The sequence below is a fragment of the Oryctolagus cuniculus genome, chromosome X (genome assembly GCF_964237555.1).
Source record: "Oryctolagus cuniculus chromosome X, mOryCun1.1, whole genome shotgun sequence".
Classification (NCBI taxonomy): Eukaryota; Metazoa; Chordata; class Mammalia; order Lagomorpha; family Leporidae; genus Oryctolagus; species Oryctolagus cuniculus.
In genome coordinates, this window is record NC_091453.1 from 52401236 (window position 1) to 52425913 (window position 24678).

The 24678-nt window shown below is 42.5% G+C and overlaps 1 protein-coding gene across 2 annotated transcripts in view; it reads right to left on the reverse strand.

The window, feature by feature from the left end:
• Positions 1–585: 585 nt before the first annotated feature.
• The window catches only part of HDAC8 (histone deacetylase 8), a 256056-nt gene continuing 231963 nt past the window's right edge, over positions 586–24678 (reverse strand). For both annotated transcript variants that reach the window (XM_017349748.3, XM_008272803.4), the window contains one exon: positions 586–1118. In XM_017349748.3, coding sequence (XP_017205237.1) covers positions 1110–1118 — 9 coding nt within the window. In that variant the 3' untranslated portion in view covers positions 586–1109. The remainder of the gene's footprint in view (positions 1119–24678) is intronic.

The following is a 24678-nucleotide window of genomic DNA, read 5'->3' on the forward strand; positions in this document are numbered from 1 at the left end:
ATGTTGGGATCTGCTTCTTTTTCTCCTCCCTTGCTTTGTCTGGGAATTCCTAAGTACCAGGATGGGGCTGTGTCCTTGTCTCCCATTGCAGTCCCAGCAATTGAAGGAGCTTCATAAATATTTATTAAATCAAATTAGAAGATCATGAATTTGGTTGGTGCTTCCTTATCCTCTTGTTATCCTTCAGCTCCATTTTTCCATCTTATCATCCCCCTTTCCTCATGGACTGTCCATTTACACTTGACAGGGAAGTAGCTCTTAGATCGGATGTGCCAACCTGCCATTCCCATCCCTAAACCCCTCCTTGGGCAGGGGCAGCTCCGCCCCAGGATGCCAGCAAAAACCTGTCCACGGTTGCAGCACTTGTGCTTTCCTCCCCATGGATGAGCCCTAGTGCAACAGGACTTGAGCTGGGGACACCTTTGTTTCCCAGTGCAGTTCAGCACTCAGGGTCAGTCTCCCAGGCTGGGCCAGAGCACAGCATGGAAGAAGCGGGGTTTTTCTTAATCTTTCTGTGAGACATGAAGTTCAGAACTATGTGTTCTTATCAGGGCAGTGTTCAATGAGGACAATGAGACAAAGATGTGAGTTTCAAAGATTTTATTAAAAACAAAACAATTCATAACCTAAAACAACTCCTTCCAGTCTGATGATCAGATCATTCCCCTCCTCCACCTAGATAGTCCTGAGACCCAAACCGTACCTCTCAGTTACTCCTTGCTCCACAAACTGGTGACCAAAATTTTATAATCTCCTCCAGCTTGCCCCTTTAAGAAAATAAAAATAACTCCCTCCCCGGTTCACTTAAAAATAATTTTCAACAATTAAAAACTGTGTTTTGTGTGTATTTTTAAAATAAACACTTTAAACATTGGATATTTCTCTCTTCCCTTAGGTGTACTTGAATACCCTAGGGTGCCTGCCTCCTCACCCCAGGAGGCCAGCTGCCACTTGGTGCCCCTTGGAAATTTTCAGGAAGTAATTTCTTCCAAATTTCCCCTGCAGTCACAAATTCCACAAACTGCTCGCATAAACACGCTGTCTTCATTACAGGCACTGCTTCTCAGTGCTGGAAACCCGATATCTTTTTGTCAACTAGACCACATGCTTCAGATTCCCTGCAAACAGGGGAGAAAACAAAATTCAAATTCAGGTAATGTATGAGAATCATACCCCAATAAAGCTGGTGGTTTTTTTTTTTTTTTTAAAAGCATTTGTATTTTGAGACTTGTTTTCTTGCTGTTCTTGGCAAGCCTGTGACCTTCTCTCCCTATATGAACAAGTTCATGTTAAGTCTATTCGATGATGAGACAAAGGGCTCATATACCCCTGTTACCCCAGCAAGCACCGACCAACTAGGGCCATGTGAGTGAAGCCTTTGATACCCAGCTGACTGCAGATGCTGGGTGAATCCAGGAAGAACCAGAAGAACCACCCAGCTGAGCCCAGCTCAATGGCTAATCCAGAGTCATGAGCTAAACAAATGGTTGTTTTAAGTCACACACACATACACACACAGAGTGCACATATTCATGCAAGACTTTTCGGAATTTACACTTTATCAACTGCATCAAATGTCCCCCTACCCCTAATCTTTCATTGCCTCTTTTACCGGGGCACAATTTCTCTTGTGAATACCTGTGAAATATCGATTGAGAACTTTCCCCTGCCCTCAGGCCTAAGAGGAAGGAAAAGTGATCATTTGAAATCTTACAGGACTGGGCTCTAAGAATGAAAAGTTAGGTCATTTGGTCTCTTTGGTAGTCGTCTCCTTGCCCTGATTCCCCAAGTACAAACACTAGTCTCTCAATCTTACTGACAACTTCTCCTCTGACATAAGAAAATGCTCTATGAGGGCAGAAACCAGGGCTGTCTTTCAGTTGATCTCCAAAATCAACTCACACATTGTCTCACACATAATAGGTACTCAGTAAATGGATGAATCGATGAAGAAAAGGAAAGAAAGAAGGAACAAATTAAAAACTTTAATTTCTAATTTTGAAATTAACCTACAGTAAACTTGACTTTTGAAAAAAAAAAAAGATTTACTTGAAAAGCAGAGTAACACAGAGAGAGATGGATTGACAGAGGGAGAAAGAGTGATCTTCCATCTGTTGGTTTAATCCCTAAATGGCTGCAATGGCCAGGTATGGGCCAGGCCTAAGCCAGGAGTCTGGAACCTTATCTGGGTCTCCCACGTTGGGTGGCTGGGGCCCAAGTACTTGGGCTGTCATTCAATGCCTTCCCAGGCACATTAGCAGGCAGCTGGATTGGGAATGGAGCAGCTAGGACTTGAATTGACACTATGAAATGAGACACTGGCATCACAAGTGGCAACTTAACCTGCTATACCACAAGGCTGGCTCCACAAGTTGACATTTTTTATGTGTAGATTTATGATTTTTAAACACATACATAGATTCATGAGACAGAGAATTCCCCAAATCCCCTTATACAATTCCTTTCAGTCACATCTTCCTCCCTCTCCTAGCACCTGGCAAACAGTGATCTGATCTCCATCACTGTACTGTTGTCTTTTTGAGAATGTCATATAAATATAATCAAACAGTATGTAACCTTTAAGACTTGTTTCTTTTACTCAGCATAATGCTTTTGAGGTTCATACACACTTTTTTGCATATATCAAGTGTTCATTCTGCTTTCTGTATTTAGCTTTTAATTTTTAAATAATTATAGATTCCCAAGAAATTGCAAAATAATAATAATGATAATAAACAGTGTAGGGAGGTCCCATGTACCCTTCCTCAGATTTCCCTAAATGCTGGCTTCTTACATAATTATTGCTCAATATCAAAACCAGGAAATTGACATTGGTACAACTTACAGATCTTATTTAGATTTGACTATTTTGCATACACTTGTGTGTGCCTAAGCATATAGTTCTATGAATTTTTCTCACAAGTATAGATTCATGTAACCTCTACTACAATCAAGATACAGAATTATTCCATCACCACAAACATTTCCTTCCTGCTACCCATTTGTAGTCACTCTCACCCCACCTCCCTCACCATCTGTAAGTCCTGACAACCATTTATCTGTTCTTCATCTCTAACATTTTTTCATTTTGAGAATGTCCTAGAAATAGAATAATACTGTACAGGAGGTACTCACAAGGTTCACGGATAATGTATATCATGAAAAATCTAGGTGTGGATTTCAAAACATTTTTGCACAAAAAGAAATTATCTTTGAATTCCATTTGCTATGAACTTTTTGAAGTCCACTCATATATGAACTTCTGGAATTGGCTTTTTTTTTTCATTCAGCATACTACCTTCAAGATCCATTCAAGCTGTGGCATGTATTATGTGTGTTGCTTTTCCCTGCTGAGTACTATGCATGGTAGTGATGGGTCACAGTCCATGTTTTTCACTCTGTTGAAGGATATCTGAGCTGTTTCCAATTTGGGGACTATTATGAATAAAACTGCTATGACTGACTATTCATGAAAAAGTTTAAAAATGGTTATAGATGGTACACACACACACACACACACACACACACACGGAGAGAGAGGAAGAGAGAGAGAGATGAATGAACTCCCATCATCTGGTTCACTCCCCAAATGCTTGAAATGGCCTAAGGTGGGTAGAGGGCTGAAGCTGGGGGCTGGGAACTCAATCCAGATCTCCCATGCAGGTGACAGGAATTTAATCATTTGAGCCATTACAGTTGCTTCCCAGGGTCCACATTAGTAGGAAGCTGGAGTCAGAAGCAGGAGCCTGGTAATAAACTCAGGCACTCTGATGTGGGATGCAGGCATCTTAACCACTAGGCCAAATGTGCCCCTCATGTACAGGTTTTTGTGTGAACATAGTTTTCACTTTTCTGGGATAAATGCCCAAGAGTGTAATTTCTAGGCTGTATGGTAATACTATGTTTAGTTTCATAAGAAACTGCTAAAATATTTTCCAGTGTGGCTGTACCATTTCACACTCCTACCCACAATATATGAGTGAATGATCTGGCTTCTTAGCACTCTTGCCAGCTTTTGGTGTTGTTTTTTATTTTGGTGATTCTGATAGGTATGTGGTGATATCTTGCTGTGATTTCAGTTTGCATTTTCCTCATGGCTAATGAGGGTGATCATCTTTTCATGTGCTTACTGGATTTTTTGTTTTGTTCTTACCGTTGAGGTAGGAGAGTTCGCTATATATTTTAGATACAAATCTGTCAGAAACATAATTTATAAATATTTTATCTCAGCATGTAACTTACATTTTCATCCTCTAAACAGGGTCTTCTGCACAGTAAAAGTTAACTTTATGAGATCGAATTTTTTTTTTGACAGGCAGAGTGGACAGTGAGATAGAGACAGAGAGAAAGGTCTTCCTTTGCCGTTGGTTCACCTTCCAATGGCCGCCGCGGCCGGCGCACCACGCTGATCCGAAGCCAGGAGCCAGGTGCTTCTCCTGGTCTTCCATAGGGTGCAGGGCCCAAGCACCTGGGCCATCCTCCACTGCACTCCCGGGCCACAGCAGAGAGCTGGCCTGGAAGAGGGGCAACCGGGACAGAATCCAGCACCCCGACCGGGACTAGAACCCGGTGTGCCGGCACCACAGGCAGAGGATTAGCCTACTGAGCCTATTAGCCTATTGAGATCGAATTTATCAATTTTTTTCCTTTTTTAATTCATACTTTTGGTGTTTTATACCTCTAAGCTCAAAATCTCTGGGCAACCTTTGATTCTTCATCTCTTCATTCATGTCCCATCCACATCTTATGAGTTGCCAAGCCTCTTCCCAAGATGTCTTTCAAATCTATACCCTTCTTTCCATTCCACTCTCTCCACTTTAGTCGTGTCTCTTATTACTCAAGTCACTATAGCAGCCTCTCCACTGGTGCTCCTGCCTCTGGAGCTGTCCCCACATAATTTCCAGCTGTGATCACATCCCTCCCTTGCTCCAAAAGATTTCAGCAGCTCCCTCTGCCTATGGGTGCAGTCCAACTCCTTAGCTGAGACAGGCCCCATTTAGGTGTTCCTGTCTCCATGCTTTGGTGCTCATTGGTGCCACTGCTGAGGACAACCTACAGGGGCTGCTGGTGCTGGCATGAGGGTCTTTCCATCTGTAAGTAGAGCTGGAGCTTGGGGCATGAGCACACGCAGGGGTGAACAGAATTACATATCAAAGTGTTCAACAATACAAGTTCATAGAGAGGAAAGGTGGGCGCCATATTCTCTGCTGCTCTGTCTCACTCTCCAGTTCCATTTGGAGGCAATTAAGAAAAACAACAGAAATAATTTCTACCAAAAGTTGATGATGAGCAATGTTGAATCTGGGTAACAATAAAAATGCAAGCTTAAATAATGCCCATTGTTTTCCCCTCATGTCCAGCTTTTCCAGTGGTGGGTGGCAGCCTGAGAAAATTCTAAAGGCCGCATGGGCTGGGGCCTGCAGAGATGCAGAGTTCAGACTAGAGGGGACAAACTTGAATGCCTAGAGAGGCCAAGAATACTGGGGAGTCTTTCAAAGTTCTTGGAAAAAGTGTATTGTAAAAAAGCAATACCTGGATATAAAAAATTTCTTGTACCAAAATAAACTTATCTTTTAATTCCAATCTTTCCACAAATTTTTGGAAGTGCCTCATACTGGATGTGAGTAAAGCAGACTGGGGACAAGACATATGGAGCCCTCTTGATTGTTTTTTCATTTTTTTTTTTTTACTTCAAGTCATGACATGAATATAAGTTTTCCCTTTTTGTCAACTCTGCCACAAAAGAAAACAAAACCAAAACAGAGTAAGTGGATGGGTTAACGGAAACTCACACTTGGCTTAGAGCAAGAGATACGAAAGGGAGTGGTGTGGTCCATGGCAGTTAGGAAGGCACATGCTCATAAAGCAGGCAGCTGCTACCCAGCTCTGGCCATTCACCACCATGCAGTGTGTGGGCCCATCATGACCAGAGCTTTCCATTTTCCAAGAAAAGCCAGAAATTCATACTTTTACACAAAGTTTCCACAGAGTTAAATGTGGGCAACTGATTGAAATTTTGAAGGATGTTGTGTAGGACATCACTATGAGTGGCCAAAGAAAACAACTTTGGAAGTAAGATGTGGCTCGTGGACTCCCAGTTTGTAATTTCTGGTTATCTCTGGGTCAGTCTTGATTTACTCCTGTGACACTCCATTTCATCCTCAGGTATTCTGGTTTGAACAGTACATTTTATTGTCACCCTAGCTTTGATGTACAAGAAGGAATACTGAACTGTGACTCTGGGTGCCTAGGTACATTGCTGGATGCTGGTGAGCACCCTCTTCAGTCTTTTTTTTTTTTTTAATATTAATTAACATACTTTATTTGTAGAGAAGTTTTAGGTTTTCAGAAAAAAACTGAGCAGAAAGTAGAGAGAACTCTCATATATTCCTTTTCCTCCTCCCCTGCAGGCAGTTTCCTTCATTATTAACATCTTGCATTAATCTGGTATGTTTGTTACAGTTGATGAATGAATGCTGATACATTGTTATTAACTAAAGTCTACAGTTTACATTAGGGCTCAACCTTGGTGTTGTACAATTCTATGAGTTTTGAAAAGCATATAATGTCATGTATCCACCATTAAAGAATCAAGTAGAATAGTCTCACTGCCCTCAAATTCCCGGTGCTCCGCTGATTAATCCCTCCCTCCCTTCCCTGGAAGCTGGCAACCACTCATCTTTGTAATGTTTCTGTATTTCTGCCTTTTCCAGAATGTCATACAGTTGGAATCATACAGCAGGTAATCTTTTCAGACTGGTTTCTTTCACTTAGCAATATGCATGTAAGGTTCCTCCAGGTCTTTTGGTGGTTTCCTAAGTCATTTCTTTTTAGTGCTGAATAATATTCCATCATTTGGATATACAACAGCTTATCCATTAACCTACTGAAAGTCATCTTGGCTGCTTCCAAGTTTTGGCAATTATGAATAAAACTACTATAAACATCCATGTTTTGCATGCACATGAGTTTCCAACTTGTAAATAACAAGGGGAGTGATTGCTGGATCATATGGTGAGACTGTTTAGCTTTTTTTTTTAAGATTTATTTATTTGAAAGGCAGAGCTACAGAGAGGCAGAGGCAGAGAGAAGAGAGAGAGAGAGAGGTCTTCCATCCACTGGTTCACTCCCCAAATGATTACAATGGCCAGAGCTGGACTGATCCAAAGCCAGGAGCCAGGAGCTTCTTCCTGGTTTCCCATGTGGGTGCAGGGGCCCAAGGACTTGGGCCATCTTCTACTGCTCTCCCAGGCCATAGCAGGGAGCTGGATAGGAAGTGGAGCAGCCAGGACTTGAACTGGCGGCCATATGGGATGCCAGCACCGCAGGCATACCCATTGTGCCACAGCACCAGCCCCAAGACTGTTTAGTTTTAGAAGAAACTGCAGAGAAGTCTTCCCATGTGGCTGTAGCAGTTTGCGTTTCTACCAGCAATGAATGAGACTTCCCATAGCTCTGCAACCTTATTAGCACTTGGTGTTGTCAATGTCTTGGATTTTTGCTATTCTAATAGGTATGTAGTGGTATCTCATTAATTTGGAATTCTTTAGTGACACATGATATTGAGCATCTTTTCAAATACTTATTTTCTATCTATATATTTTCTTTGGTGAGCTACCTGCTCATGTCTTTTATCCATATTTAAATTGGGTTGTTTGTTTTCTTATTGAGTTTAAAAATTCTTTGTATATTTTGGATTTAAGTCCTTTACTCAATATGAATTTTGAAAACATTTTTGCCAGTCTGAAGCTTGTCTTTCTATTCATCTCATCTTTGTTTTACTGTAAAGCATTGCCTAGTAGTATCTTCAGAAATGATGTAAATATCTTCTATCTGCACTGCCCAATATGGTAGCTACTAGTCACATGTGGCTACTGAATACTTGAAACATGGCTAGTGCAAATGAAGAACTGAATTTTACATTTTATTTAATTTTAATTAACTTGCCCCTGCACCCACATGGGAGACCTGGAAGAAACTCCTGACTTTACATTGACCCAACTCTGGCCATTGTGGCAATCTGGGGAGTGAACCAGTGGATGGAGGATCTCTCTCTCTTTCTCTCTCTCTCTCTGCCTCTGCCTCTCTGTAACTCTGCCTTTCAAATAAATAAATCAATCTTTAAAAAATTGTTAATTAACTTGAATAGTCACATGTGATTGGTGGTGACTTTATGGGGCAGTGCAGAGTCTCTTGTGCTTTTCCCCCCTACTAGGGGTCATCTTTATATCCTCCTTTGTTTACGACCATCCTCTTCAACCCATTATCAAGTCCTGTGGATTCTACCTCCAAAATACATTTCAAATCTGCCCACTTGCTTCCATTCTTGACTGTTGTAACTTTACTCCAAGCCACTATTGCCCTTTGTCTAGGTGACTCAGTCTGAAAACTGGTCTCCTTGCTTCACTCCTTGTCCCCCACATCCTATTCTATACATGGAAGCCAGAATACTTTGTTAATACTTAGGTCAGACCACATCACCCCCTACTCAATACCCTGTAACGGCTTCCAGTCACATGTAGAATAAAAATGCAAGTTTGCCACCTGCTTGTCACCTGTAGGATCTGGTCCCTTGTCTTCTGTCTCCTACCACTACCCTCCTTGCTCACTTGGTTCTAGCCACATGGGTCTTCTTTGTGTGGCCTGAACACATGAATCATTTTTGCTCTTAGAGTTTCCCCCTTCTTTGCAGCTTTTTTTTTTTTTTTTTTTTTTTTTTTTTTTTTTTGGCCTGGAATGCTCTGTCCCTGGACATTCCCTTTTCTGACTCTTTTTATCACCTCTGTAACCTTGAGTCAACAGTCTCAACTCAGAAGTCACCTCTGAGAGGCCTTAGGACAACCCAAGCTAAGTAGCCACCCATCAGCCACTCCTTTTCCATCACATGATGCAATTTTCTTGTCGTCAGTGCACTTAGCATACTGAAGCATCTTGTGTGTTTATTTGCTTGCTGTCTCCCCTCCCAAGCTCTTTGACAGCAGAGACATTGCATTGTTCATTACTCTATTGTTAGCACTGTCAACAGTGGCTGGCACATAGTAGGTGCTCAGTACCTATTCATGGAAGGAATGAATTTCTGCAGAGCTACAGGGCAGGTGATCAAGCACTCTCCCATTCAATCCAGCGGGGTTTCAAATTTGGTCATCACTCTTAAGGACTTTATGAATGTGGTGGAACTAGACAAACACAGGCTAACAAGAGGAGGATCAATGCTACCAGGCTAGGAGGTAAAGGGGTTCTTTTTTTTTTTGACAGGCAGAGTGGACAGTGAGAGAGAGAGAGACAGAGAGAAAGGTCTTCCTTTTGCCATTGGTTCACCCTCCAATGGCCGCCGCAGCCAGTGTGCTGCGGCCAGCACACCGTGCTGATCCAAAGGCTGGAGCCAGGTGCTTATCCTGGTCTCCCATGGGGTGCAGGGCCCAAGCACTTGGGCCATCCTCCACTGCACTCCCGGGCCACAGCAGAGAGCTGGCCTGGAAGAGGGGCAACTGGGACAGAATCCGGCGCCCCGACCGGGACTAGAACCTGGTGTGCTGGCGCCGCAAGGCGGAGGATTAGCCTAGTGAGCCGCGGCGCCGGCCCGTAAATGGGTTCTAAAGACAGTCAGCAGCATAGCAGTGTGGAGGAATGCTGGAATAATCCGAGAACGCTTGGGGGCTTGGTGGCACCACAGAGAAATAGCAAAGTGAATTTAGGATTGCTGAAAAGTGTTTCCAGAACCACTGTCAGATGAGTAACTTTTTCAGGAATGTCGTCATATTTGCTGGACACTGGTATTAATAGTCACCTAATATTTTCTGTGTATTAACTCACTCTTCAAATGGCAATACCTATTTTGGCTTCATCTATCCTAAGCAACAGTACTACTACTACTAAAAATAATAGCAATGAACTTGATGTGCTTATTTTACATAAACATATGTCAAAATTACTATGGCTATTCAAAGTAAAAATGTCTTTGTGTCACCTCAAAGCATCTCTCATATGCAGTAACACAAGGCATATTTTGAGAAGAAGTAATGTGGGGATTGCTGTTGGGCAGCTGGGGCCCAGGCTGCTCTGTCCCCATCAGTCCCCAGGATCTGAGAATCTTGGATGGTGTGCACCCTCCCATGCCCAGCCAGCTCCCTCAGCCCAATCTGGCCCACTTCTCTGTCAGTTCATCACACAAGCCTTGACTAGTTGGCCTAGGCCTTGTGCTGGATGCTGAGGTCACAGAGAACAAGACATACTTCTTGCCCTCCAGGGGCTCTCAGGGTAGTGAGGAAGACATATATGGAGAAAAGCACAATGATAATTCATAGCAACAAGGTAATAAAACTCAAGTATGCTGAGAGAAGAAAAAGAGAGCGCCTAAGTGGCTTCACAGACCAGTTGGCATCTTGAAGGGCAAAGGGGAAAGAATGTTCCAGGCAGCAGGAACAGACCATGATGTATAAAAGCAACTGCAATTGGCCAGAATGCAGGATGAAGGTCAGGGAGGGGGATAATGAGGCTGGAGAGGTGGCCAGGGGCCAGATCAAGGCCATGGCCTTATTATAGAGCCTCTGAAAGATCTTAAGGAGGGGAGGGGATTCAGTATGAGGTAGGGCGCCAGCAAGCCTTCCAGTTGCTGCCCCATCATGGCCAGGTTTGAGGGTCTTACTTTCTATCTGGGGGCAATGGCAGTGCAATGGATTTCTGTGAAGCACTGGGCATGTGTTGATATGGGTGGCTGATTTAATTTTTAGCTCTTAATTGTCAACTGCACTGCTTGACTTGGAATGTCGATCCCTCCTGTCATCAGAGAGCCTTTCAGTGACTGTTAAGTACAATCACCGATTACCACTTGTCTGCTTTTGACCTGAATTAGAACCTGAGACTGTGGATTAATCTCACCAGGCTTCTGGCATTTACAGGCTATCAGCACTTAAAGGCTATTATCCTGGTGGTTAGGGTGTTCTGGTCTTAGCTTGCAAGGCACTATTGCATTCTCAAACGGAATCGAAGCAATTTCTAAAATAGCTTATGATTCATTTTTTCTCCCCTCCTGTGCCTAAATCTGCTGGCTCCATGTGGAGGGATGGGCACAAGTAACTGTAGAGGTGACATCACAGCAGTGGGCTGCTTGCCTGCCAGCCAGCTTGTAGAGCTGGGCTTCAGCAGTTGTCTATCTGCTAGGCTGGGCAATGCCTCCCAGCCATTTTGGACTCAAGGCGCCCAGGTTCTTTGGTCGATGTGCCTTCTCGACATTTCTTTTTCAGACAAAAATCTGGGCTGGGAAATCAAGGATAATGGGAATAGCAGTGGTAGGAAAAATAATCCAGCCTTACATCTGTATAACGCTTTAGAGTTTTGAAAGCCATTTGCTTCATTTTGCTCCACCCAAACACCAGTGGGAAATGGAAGCTGGGGTTTTCGGCTTGAACTGGAGACGAACTGGAGACAAAGTCTCGCTGTCTTACACCAAAAGAGCTAAATGCTAACATCCTCTGTCTACCTCATGGCACAGCATGAATAGACGTTGGATGCCACTAGCAGGTCAGAGAGATTCCCTCAGCATCTAGGTGCAGCTTCCTGTAAGATAAATTCTCCAGGACAAATTGCCTGGCAGCCACAATATATGAGCCATGCTATTTCCACCGAGCCAGCAAGTAGTGCCAGTCTCAGCCCTGCCAACTCCTTCCGCACACCCCGGTTTACAGTCCCAATGGTCCTGAAGACCTTTACTGGAGCCAATGGTATGGCCACTAACTAGGGAGCCTCGAAGGTAGGGTGTGTCACGAACGTCTGGAAGTGCCAACCACTGCCAGAATAGCTCAAGGGCCTGTGAAGAGAAAACCCACAGTTTGGGTTGTATTAGCCATCACTGTGAATCCTGAAGAGAGGGACCACGGAGCTCAGCTGTGAACAGCTGAAGAGTGGGGTGGAAGGATTCTTTTCCCGGAGGAGCCGTAAAAATAGTTCTGCAGCAGCCTTATATTTGCTCTGTGATCTTCCACACCTGGTCTCAGCAAGGCTTGGTGTCCGCAGCTGTATTGCCAGTCAACACAAGGTCTTCCCTGACCTCTCTACTCTTCCCTGATGTCCTCCAGGCTGGAAGCCAAAGGTGTGGCACAGGCTTGTTGGTCCTCTAGGTTTTAGATTAGATTTCAGTGTCGTGTGTGTGTGTGTGTGTGTGTGTGTGTGTGTGTGTGTTTAGGGAAGCAGTCAGAGCCACAGCTGCTCAGCAGTACTGTGAGAGTGGCAGGTGCTGCTGCCCACACCACTGCCACCAAATGAGTTCTGAACAACCTACTGTAAGACCCTGGGTGCTGGTCTCAGTGTCGCGAAATGTCACCTGCACGAACCAAGATGCTGTCTTTTGGAAATCTTGGCGGAGTAGAAAAGCGACCCTCTTGAGAGCTGATTCAGAAACCTCTATGTGGAAAGTGGCTGGTAGAACAGAACATTGTCACCTCCAAAGCCAAGGTGCCTACCGGAACTTGTTTTCCCGCTCACGAGGGAAACGCGCGCCTATGAGAGTAGATTAAGGATCACTGCCTCAGCCTGTTTTAGAGATGTGAATAAAAATCTTGGCTTGGGACTGCCTTCTCTCTGGTTGACTGATTTTTCAATTGATTTGTATTTATTAGCTAATGAAATTAAAGTTGTAAAAATGATAACAGAAACACAATAAATCTCTCCCACAACTGGCTGTTTCTGTGTCACTATGGTGCATTCCTCACTTTGATTACTTCAAAGTCTATTATTTTGTTCTCAATTATTCTGTTTTTCTGGCACTGGAGAAAATCAATTTGTTTTATTTTCTCTTATTCATGCACTCAATTATGCTCTTCGGGCACATTTAATCACTTTGATGTTTTCATTTTATGGCCCGTCTCTAGGCACTTCAGCTGCATTGCTGCCAACGGGCAAGCAGGACTAATTTGCATGTCACAATAGACTTGAAATTCTAACTCAATTTAGAAATCTTTATGAAATCTCCCTCCAAAATATGCTTGGAGCTGCAGAGAGGCAGAAGGATGTGGGCAAACCAAGAGCCTATAAAGAGGCTTCCCTTCCTCAGAAGACCGTGAGCTCCGTGGGGAACGTCTTTGGGCTGTCCCTACACAGGTACAGAAAAGGAGTCCATGGGGCGGGAAGTCTTGCCAGCTTCCTGTGGAACTTGGTGGTGGGAATCCTGCAGCAGCTACCCCTCGGCTGCCAAGGCCAAGGACACAAAACTACCCTTGGCCTTGCTGCATTTCGCAGCTGTGCTCCATACAGCACCTAAACACCACTTGCTTGAAGGGCCTCCAGGCAGATTGAGAAAGGTGTCAACAGTTAGCAGTTGCAGAATCCTGAGTGCTTTACCTTATTTTCTCTAATAATTTATTACCTTCCTTTTCCCCCTTGGTCATTTTAGAGCTAAAAGCTGGAGGGGAATGAGCACAACGGCTCTAGGCATGTACTCTGGGCTAACAAACAAATAAAATGCTTACTTAAACACCTTACAGGTCTCCAACAAATTCTTAGTTTTCTGTATGCATAATCAGCAACTCTCTAGCAGGCAGAAGGAAAGCTCCCTCTTCTTTCCGCTAAGCTTTGGCCATGATCCTCGCATGGATCCTGTGGAATTTCAGCTTCCCCATTTATCTGTTATATGATTTTGTACAAGCTAATTAATTCCTTACACTTTGGTTCTCTCATCTATTAAATTGGGGTTAATAATACTAGCTACTTTGGAGATAGATTTGCTTTGCAAGCTTCAGTACTGTCAACAGTTTTGCTATATTCACAGAAATACCACTTGCATGGAAACTTTTTCTGTTCTGGACTTACTTTTTAAAAATCTCAGCCTCCTCCCAAGCAGTAATATCTATGAAATCAAAGAGCTTGATGTGGTAGTTATATGTCTTTCTATTACCCATTAAAACATATATTCAATATACTAAATCCATTCCTGCCTAGGGGTCTTTGATCCTGTTCTTCTCGTCTAGAATGTTGTTCACCCCAATTTTGAAATGTTTGAATGTTGTTCACCCCAGCATTGAAAAAGGAAACAACCTAGCGGTAACCAGGCTCCCTTCTCACCCACCAGAGGGGTTGTGTTGGAGATGGCGGGGTAGAAAGTTAAGACTTCCCATCCCTGCTCAATGGCAAGGAGGCCCACTCACTGCTATGTCAGTAGAGATCACATGGGGAGCAGTAAAAAGATGGCACTCCAAATCCTGGCCAGGGTGGTATCTGTGGAAGTATAGTAGGGAGCCTGGGTTTCTACTACCACACAGTAGTAATGAGGTGCCCAGAGTGTCAATGTTGGCTGAGTAGGGAACCTAGACTATTATATCCTGATGGAGTAGTGCCTCCTACCCTTGACAGTATGGTGTCAGACGAAATCTGCTAAAAGAGAATGTAACATCTAGAACTCCATAATAGCATACATAGAAAATCACTCGTCATACTAAGAACTATCAGCTTGAATGAGAAACAGATAATCAACAAATGCCAACATAGAGATGATACAGATATTGGAAATATCTGAGGAGTTTAAAGTAGCAATTATAAACATGTTTGAAACAAATAAAATCTAGGAAGTTGTGGCAAAGAATAGATGAAATGAAGAAAACTAAATGGGGGACCAGCGCTATGGCATAGCCAATAAAGGGGCCACCTGCAGTGCCTGTTTGAGACCCTGCTGCTCCACTTCTGATCCAGCTCTCTGCTAGGGCCTGGAAGAAGTAGAATATGGCCCAAGTCCTTGGGCCCCTGCACCCACGTGGGAGACCAGGAAGAAGCTCCTGGCTCCTGGCTTTGAACAGGCCCAGCTCCAGCCGTTATGACCATTTGTGGAATGAACCAGTGAATGAAAGATTCTCTCTCTCTCTCCCTCTCTCTCTGCCTCTGCCTCTGCCTCTCTGTAACTCTGCCTTCCAAATAAATCTTTTTTAAGAAATAAAAAGAAACAAAAAATTAAATCAAAATTTTAGAACTGGGAACTACAATAAGTGAAATAAAAACTCAACAGATGGTCTTGATAGCAGAATGAGGGTATAGAGGAAGAGTCAATAAACTGGAAGGCAAAATAATATAAATTACCCAATTTGAATAAAAGATAGAAAACAGAAAAACTGTGCAGTAATTCAGGGTCTATGTGGGACTAAAACAAAAGATCTAATATTCATGTCATCAGAATCCCAGAGGAAAAGGAGAAAGAAGACAGGACTGAAAAAATATTTGAAGAAATAATGGCTAAAGATTCCCCAAATTTGGCAAAAGAAATAAACCTAAATATTCAAGAATTCTAGCTGAACCTCATATAGGACAAACTCAAAGAAACGTATGCCAAGAAGCACCATAATCAGGGGCTGCTGTTGTAATCACAGCAGGTAGTCATAATTTGGAATGTCTGCATCCTGTATCAGAGTGCCAGTTCGAGTCCTGGCTACTCCACTTCAAATCCAGCTTCCTCCTAATGTGTCTGGGAAGGCAGCAGAGCATGGCCCAAATACTTGAGCCCTTGCCACCCGTGTGGGAGACCAGGATGGAGTTCCTGGCTCCTGGTTTCAGCCTGGCTTAGACCTGGCTGTTGTGGCCATTTGGGGAGTCAGCCAGCAGATCTCTTTCTCTGCCTCTTCCTCTCTTTGTCACTCTGCCTTTCTCTCTCTTTTTTTTTAGGATTTTATTTATTTATTTGAGAGGTAGAGTTACAGACAGTGAGAGGTAGAGACAGAGAGAAAGGTCTTCCTTCCATTGGTTCACTCCCCAGATGGTCGCAACTGCCAGAGCTGTGCCGATCCAAAGCCAGGAGCCAGGTGCTTCTCCTGGTCTCCCATGGGGTGCAGGGCCCAAGCACTTGGGCCATCCTCCACTGTCTTCCCGGGCCACAGCAGACAGCTGGACTGGAAGAGGGGCAGCCGGGACAGAATCCGGCACCCCAACCGGGACTAGAACCCCGGGGTGCCAGCGCCACAGGCGGAGGATTAGCCTAGTAAGCTGCGGCGCCGGCCATAAATAAATCTTTTTTTAAAAAGATACATCATAATAAAATTCCTGAAAATTAACAAAAATAAAAAATCTGGAAAGCAACACAGGAGAAATAAAGCCTCACCTATAAAGGTGATTGATAATTCAATGACAGTGACTCATCAAAAACTGTGGAGGCCAGAAGGAAGTAATAAAATATTTTTCAAGTGCTGAAAGAAAGTAGCTATCAACACAGAATTGTATATTCAGTGAAAATACACTTCAGCAATGAAGGGAAAATGGAGATATTCTTAAAGGAAGGAAAATTAAAAGATTTTATTGCTAGCAGATCTACCTTAAAAAATAATAACTAAAGGAAGTTCTTGAAATGGAAAAGAAATAATAGAATTCTGAATTGTTAGGAAGAATGAACAATGGATAGAATAAAATATGGGCAAATATATTTCCGTTTTCATGAATTTTCTAAATTACGTTAGAAAATTCAAGCAAAAATTATAACATTGTCTGATGTGGCTCTAAATGTATGTAAAATTAATATTTAAGGCAAGTATATTATAAATGGGGAGAGGCAAAAGGGACTTTAAGGTAGATAGAATTTTTTTTTAAAGATTTATTCATTTATTTGAAAATCAGAGTTACACAGAGAGAGGAGAGGTAGAGAGAGAGAAGTTCACTCCCCAATTGGCCGGAACGGCCAGAGCTGGGCTGATCCAAAGCCAGGAGCCAGGAGTTCTTCCAGGTCTCCCACACAGGTGCAGGGGACCAAGGACTTCGACCATCTTCTACTGCTTTCCCAGGCCATAGCAGAGAGCTGGATCGGAAGTGGAGCAGCCGTGACTCAAACCAGTGTCCATATGGGATGCCGGCACTGGCGGCATTACTTGCTACACCACAGTGCCAGCCCCTAGATAGGTTTTTTTTTTTTTTTTTTAATTTATTTGACAGGTAGAGTTACAGACAGTGAGAGAGAGAGAGAGAGAGCGCGCTGGCGCTGTGCCGATCTGAAGCCAGGAGCCAGGTGCTTCCTCCTGGTCTCCCTATGCGGGTGCAGGGGCCCAAGGACTTGGGCCATCCTCCACTGCACTCCCGGGCCACAGCAGAGAGCTGGACTGGAAGAGGAGTAGCCGGGACTAGAATTCGGCACCCATATGGGATGCCGGTGCCACAGGTGGAGGATTAACCAAGTGAGCCACGGCGCCGGCCCCTAGTTAGGGGTTTTTATACTTCACTCCCACTGGTAAAATGTTGATACCAGTAGACCACAATAAATCATATATGTATAACATATACCCAAAAGCAAACAAAAATTTCAATAGAAATAGGTGTGATAAAAAACACTACAGAAGAATCAAATTGGAATTTGAACAAAGGTAAAACCCAACCATAGAAAATGATAAGGAAGAAAACAGAAAGAAGAGAGGGAATAAACGAAAATAAAACAGAAAATAATATAGCAGTGTTAAGACTCCATGATTCAATATTATACTGAATGTAAGTGATCTAAATATACCAATTAAAACATAAAGACTAGACATCATAGAAGGATGTACTTTTCTCTGAAGAGAGGAGAGAACTTCCACTTTGCTTATGGCCTTATATAAACACCTGGCTCCTGGCTTCGGATTGGCGCAGCACGCCAGCCACAGTGCACCAGCCATAGCGGCCACTTGGGGGGTGAACCAACAGAAAAAGGAAGACCTTTCTCTCTGTCTCTCTTTCTCTCTCACTGTCTAACTCTGCCTGTCAAAATAAATACATAAATAAATACTGATGGAGTTTGTGGATTCAAAAGGCTTCCACTAGGGCTGGTGCTGTGGCACAGCGGGTTAACACCCTGGCCTGAAGCACTGGCATCCCATATGAGTGCCGGTTTGAGACCCGGCTGCTCCACTTCCAATCTAGCTCTCTGCTGTGGCCTGGGAAAGAAGCAGAAGATGGCCCAAGTCCTTGGGCCCCTGCACCTGTGTGGAAGACCTGGAACAAGCTCCTGGCTCCTGGCTTCGGATCAGTCCAGCTCCGGCCATTTGGGGAGTGAACCATCAGATGGAAGACCTTTCTTCTGCCTCTCCTCTCTCTCTCTAACTCTGACTTTCAAATAAATAAATAAATCTTAAAAAAAAAGGCTTCCATAGCCTAGGCAGCTCAAGTCAAGAGTCTTGGGTGATCACTGACGTCACACATAGGAGTTTTTAAACTAACAACAGGAGTCACTGTGTACTAACTTCCCATGAAGGACCTCTGTCCTTAAAGGATTGTAATATGAGAGTTAACAGTAAAACCGTTCTCAAAGATTTATTTCATTTTAGTGTATTAAGTGGAGGATATTCTTATGTCTCATAAGTCTTAATTATGCCTAAGTGTCCAACTCCATTGCTTGTTTTCTTAGGTTTTTCCTTAATGATAAACTTGCTTTCAAGGACTTACTTTCTTTTAACGTATTAAGTGGAGGATATTCTTATGTCTCATTAATGTCTAAGTGTTTGCAAAAAATGTATCATTCTTGGGTGCTTCTTTAAATTTAATTAAGTTTCTAAAAAAAAGGTAGTGAAATTAACTTTGAGATGCAATGACATTGAACAGTCCTTGTCTTGACTGTTGAGGAACAGTTTTGATTTTTTTGTGTGCAAATTGTTGAACTCTTTACTTAGTATAGAGTTGGTCTTCTGTGTATAAAATTAACTGAAAATGGATCTTAGTGGAGAATGGGACTGGGAATGGGAGAGGGACGAGAAAGAGGGGTGGGAGGGAGGGTACAGTGGGAAGAATCACTTTATTCCTAAAGTTGTACTTATGAAATGCATGAAGTTTGTATTCCTTAAATAAAAGGTTTCTTTGGGAAAAATATAAAAAAAAGGCAGCCAGTAAAAATAAATAAGTAAATAAAAATAAGGACTATAAGAGTAGCTATAGAATGATAACTAATAAACTAATAAACTCACTTCAAATATACAAACATGTTGAAAGTAAAAGAATATAATAAGATTTATCACTTGGCTATATTGATATCAGATAAAATAGACTGCAGAGCAAACAACATTACTATGGACAGAGAGATACATTACATAATGGTAAAAGTGTCAATCTACCAAGAAGATATACCAATGTGAAGTCTGTATGCATCAAAGAACATAGCTTCAAAACACATGAAGCAAAAACTGACAGAGCTGTATATATGGAGAAATATGAACAGATAGATCCACAATTACAGGTTGAGATTTCAACATACCTTTCTTAGCAACTGATTGAATAACTAGACAGAAAATGAGGAAGGATATCAGTTAGCAATTCTATCAACCATCAGGATCTGACATAAAACACTCACCAAATACAGAAGAATATACATTCTTTTCAAGCACTTACAAAACATATATTGTAGGCTATATCTTAGGCCATAAAACAAACCTCAACAAATTGAAAAGACTTGAAATTACAGAGGGATTTTTTTGACCACAATAGTATCAACATAGAAAATATAAACCTGGAAAAGAAATACGCAAGCCCAGATGGTTTCAGTGGAGAATTCTACTAAAATGGGGGATTAACATCAATTCTACACTATCTCTTGTAGGAAACTTGTAGGAGGAGAGAATACTTCTGAACTCATTTTATAGGACAAGAATTGTCCTAAGGCAAAAAAGCCTAAACAACCCCACAAAACAAAACAATTTCAGACTAATATCTCTCACAAATATAGATGTAAAATTCCTTAATAAAAAACTAGCAAATGGAATTCAGCAATATATAAAAAGTTGTATATCATGATTGCATGAACTGATGCAGAAAAGCATTTAACAAAATTCCACATCCACTCATGATGAAAAGTCTCAGAAAAGCAGTATTATAGAAGCAGCACTGCTTCAACTTGATAAGGAGAATATAAAACATTTACAGTTAGCATCATACTTAGTGATTACGAAATTAAATATTTTCCCTCTAAGTTCTATAATAAGGCAATAACGGTAAGGTCTGCCCTTACCATTCTCATTCAGCATTGTACTGGAAGTCCTAGGCAAGTACAACAAGATAAGAAAAGGAAATAAAAAGCTTACAGGGGTAGGCATTTGGCACAGCAGTTAAAGTTGCTGCTTGGGACTCCTACATCCTATCAGAATGCATTGGTTTGAGTCCCAGCTTGATTCCAACTTCCAACTAATGCATACCATGGGAGGCAGCAGTGATGGCTCAACTAATTGGATCCCTGCCATTCACATGGGAGACCAATATTGAGTTCCAGGCTTCTGGCTTTAGTCTGGTCTGGGTCTGGCTGCTGCAGGCATTTGGGGAGTAAACTAGCAGATGGGAGATCTCTGTCTCCATCTCTCTGACTTATAAATCAAATAAAAATAAATAAAAATTTTTTAAATGTTTTAAAAATTAAAAAGCTTAGAGCTCAGAAAGGAAGAACTAAAACCACCTCTATCTGCTTATGAATGATGATCTACATAGAAAATCCCAAAGATCTAAAAAAAGCCTCCTAGAATTAATAAATGGGTTCACCAGAATCACAGGATACAAAATCAGTTGTATTATTATATATCAATAAGGAAAACAAGGAAACCCAAATTAAAAATACATTTCCATTCATAGTCACTCAAAAAAATAAAAAAGAGAAGTACTTATGTATGAAAACTTTTCAGGATCCACACACGAAAATTACTAAATGCTGATGAACAGAATCAAATAAAATTTAAAACATGGAGAGACATACCATGTTCATAGATTGGAAGACTCAACACACTAAAGATGTCAACTCTCTCCATATTGATATATAAGTTTAACACAACTATCTAAGTCATCAAGGTTTTTATTGATATAGGCAAGATAATCCTAAAGCTCATATAGAAAGGCAACAGAACTAGTACAGGTAAAACAATTTTGAAAAAGAAGAAAGAATCACTCTACTTGATTTTAAGATGTATTATAGAATTTCAGTAATCAAGAACATGGAGGAGTAGTCACATAGATCAATGGAGTTGAAGAGAAAACTCAGAGACACTGAGACAGTTGCCTTAGAATGAATGAAAATTTGAGAAATGGAGGTAGTTCTGGGGAGGTACTTGGGATTTCTGCTCTTCTCCCAGATGCAAGATGCTTTCCATTGTGAGATATGGGACATTCTGCTTTGCAAGACAAATGAAAACACTGTAGAATTCTTAGAAGTACCCCAAGAAAGGGAGTAACATCTGAGATGTGTAAAATATTCATTCTCTAGTCCTTTATTTTTCTAGCTACCTGCATGTGTGATGAACTGATTTTATAAATCACGGATCTGAACATAAAGTCTGACATAAAATTGTTATTTTTTTCTTAATAAAACAAGCAAACATATATTGCTTTTTTTCCTGACTGAAAACAGTAATTCATGTTCATGATAGAAATTTTGAAAAATACAGAAAACGAATAAAGAACAAATAAAAATTATCCATAATTCCAATCCTAGATAACTATTGTTAAGTTACTTTGGTAAAGTTTCAGCAAGGCTAACTACTATTAGCATTTCCTTCTAGTGTTTGTGTATATCTACACATTTACTCACATGCTCATCATATATAGTTACAAAGTTGAAACTAGATGGTATTAAAAATCTTATATCCTTTTTTCCTCTTAATACTGTGAACATGAGCATATGCTCATGTTATCAAATTCTCTTTAAAAATTGCTTTTTAATTGGCTCTAACAAACTTGCCCATGTAGATGTACTGTGTGGAATTACTACTGTGCCTCAAATTCAATATGGCAAAACAACACATCAAGTATATGTTTCTGCAAAACTGTGCCCCTTCTCCCAGTAGTTTTCCATTCCAGTTGGTATTAGGCTGGAAACTTCAGAGTCATCTTTACTTCTTCCTTTCTTCTTTTTTAAAAGATTTATTTATTATTTGAAAGGCAGAGTTACAGAGAGGCAGAGGCAGAGAGAGAGAGAGAGAGAGAGAGAGAGAGAGGTCTTTCATCTGCTGGTTCACTCTCCAGATGGCCACAACAGCTGGAGCTGTGCCAATCCGAAGCCAGGAGCCAGGAGCCAGGAGCCAGGAGCCAGGAGCTTCTTCCAGGTCTCCCACGTGGGTGCAGGGGCCCAAGGACTTGGGCCATCTTCTACTGCTTTCCCAGGCCATAGCCGAGAGCTGGATCAGAAGTGGAGCAGCCGGGATTTGAACTAGCACCCATATGGGGTGCCGGCACGGCAGGCGGTGCTTAGCTTTTACCTGCTAAGCCACAGTGCCGGCCCCTCTTTTCTTCTTGATCCTCTATAGACAACCTACCTCTAAGTGCTGGTGATACTCTCTTCATAACAGCTCTCAGCCATTCTCCCCTATTTTCCACCACTGTTCCAGTGCAGGCCCTTGCTGGGTCACCCTTGGACTATGCCATAATGATCTTTCCCAAATATCATTGTATCATATCATGTTCTAATTCCAGAACCCAGAATGGCTCCTACTTTACTGTATCTGATAAAAACTACCTGGCCTGAAATTCAAGGGGACCCACATTCTGCCCCTACCTCCACCTGTATGAATTTCCCTTGCTTAAGAACACATCCCGGGGCCAGTGCTGTGGTGTAGTGTGCTAAGCCTTTGCCTGAAGTGCCACCATCCGATATCGGCACTGGTTTATGTCCTGGCTGCTCCTCTTCGGATCTAGCTTTCTGCTGATGGCCTAGGAAAGCAGTGGAAGATGGCCCAAGTCCTTGGGCCCCTGAACCCGTGTGAGAAACCCAGAAGAAGCTCCAGGCTCCTGGCTGCAGCCTGGCCCAGCCCTGGCCATTGCCACCATTTGGGGAGTGAATCAGCAGATGGAAGACCTCTCCTTCTGCCTCTCCCTCTCTCTATAACTCTGCCTCTCAAATAAATAAATAAATCTTAAAGAAAGAGAACATCCCCACTCCAACCTATTCATATCTACCCAGCCTTCTGAAAGCGGTCTCCCTAAAATCTCAGACCCCAGCTGCTTCTATGTAGTATCAGCCCTCATTATATCTGGATCTGTTCAAGGAGTTTAGTTGTATTTCCTCACCTAGATTTTTCAATTGTTTACCAGTAGCAGAGACCATTTCTTAAACTTCTTTTATATCTTTCATGGTACCAAGCTCAAGAGAGGTTCAAAAAATTGTGTATTGACTGAGCGAGGCTTTAAAGTAGAGACATAATCATATCTTAAAATTAAACTGGCTCAGAACCTCACTGTGGGAGCCTGTTGAGGGTGGGGAGGGTTACTAGGGGGTAATCAGATGAAAGCAGATGAGAGATGATGAGTAGGTTTGACAGGGCAATGCTGCCAAGGTAAGGAGGGGATCCACAGGTCTGTGTTCAAATCCTGAGTTCGGGGCTGGCGCTGTGGCATAGTGGGTAAAGCCACCGCCTGCAGTGCCAGCATCCCGTATGGGCTCTGGTTGGAGACCTGGCAGCTCCACTTCGATCCAGCTCTCTGCTATGGCCTGGGAAAGCAGTAGAAGATGACCCAAGTCCTTGAGCCCCTGCATCCGTGTGGGAGACCTGGAAGAAGCTTCTGGCTCCTGGCTTCGGATCGGTCCAGCTCCGGCCATTGTGGCCAATTGGGGAGTGAGCCAGAGGGTGGAAGACCTCTCTCTCTGCCTCTCCTTCTCTCTCTGTGTGTAACTGTGACTTTCAAGTAAAATAAATGAATCTTTAAAAAAAGAAAAAAAATCCTGACTTCCCCACTTAGTTATTAAATGACTACAGACATATCACATAATGTCTTTGAGCGCCTATCTCCTACCTCAATAAGAAAATCGCAGGGACTAAATGAGACCGTGTGTGTGAAAGACCCAGCACACCGTGTTGTACTGTACACATCCAACAACAGGAGTTCCCGCCTTGTGGATTTAGGCAGAAATGTCAAGTCTTCATAAGTAACTTGCCAAGTGTTTTCATGGTTTATTTAAAAACCACTGTCTAAGCTGCTGTAACTTTGGGGGCCAATCTTCATTTTTAGTTTAGATTTTTGTAAAGTTTTCAGCATGATATTTTTGTAACTTACAAAAATGTTCATGGGAAATGGAATTAAAAGGTAAGTTTAGGGGCTGGCATTTGGCCTAGTGGTTAAGAGTGGTTAAGAGGCCAACTGGAATGCCTGTATTTCTAATTAAAGTACCTGGATTTTACGCCTAGCTCTGGGTCCTGGCTCCAGCTTCTTGCTGGTGCAAACCGTGGGAGGCAGCAGTGATGGTTCAAGTGATTGGATTCCTGGTACCCACACAGGAGACCTGGACTAAGTTCCTGGCTTCTGGATTTGGCCTGGTCCAGTCCTGGCCACTGCGGCTATCTGGGGAGTGAACCAGGGAATGGGAGCTCCCTTTCTTTCTCTCTGGGCTTCTCAAATAAATAAATAAATAAATAAAATTTAAAAACAGTAATCTTACTTTGGTGCAAAAAAGTTTTTAAAATACGGGGGTGGGGAGCAGTGCTGTGGCACATCGGGTTAAAGCCCTGGCCTGAAGTGCTGGCATCCCATATGGGCACCTGTTCAAGTCCCAGCTGCTCCTCTTCTGATCCAGCTCTCTGCTCTGGCCTGGGAAAGCAGTAGAAGATGGTCCAAGTCCTTGGGCCCCTGCACCCAAGTGGGAGACCCAGAAGAAGCTGCTGGCTCCTGGCTTTGCACTGGTGCTGCTCCAGTCGTTGCGGCCATCTGAGGAGTGAACCAGCAGATGGAAGACCTCTCTTTCTGTCTCTACCTCTCTCTGTAACTCTTTCCAAAAATAAAATAAATCTTAAA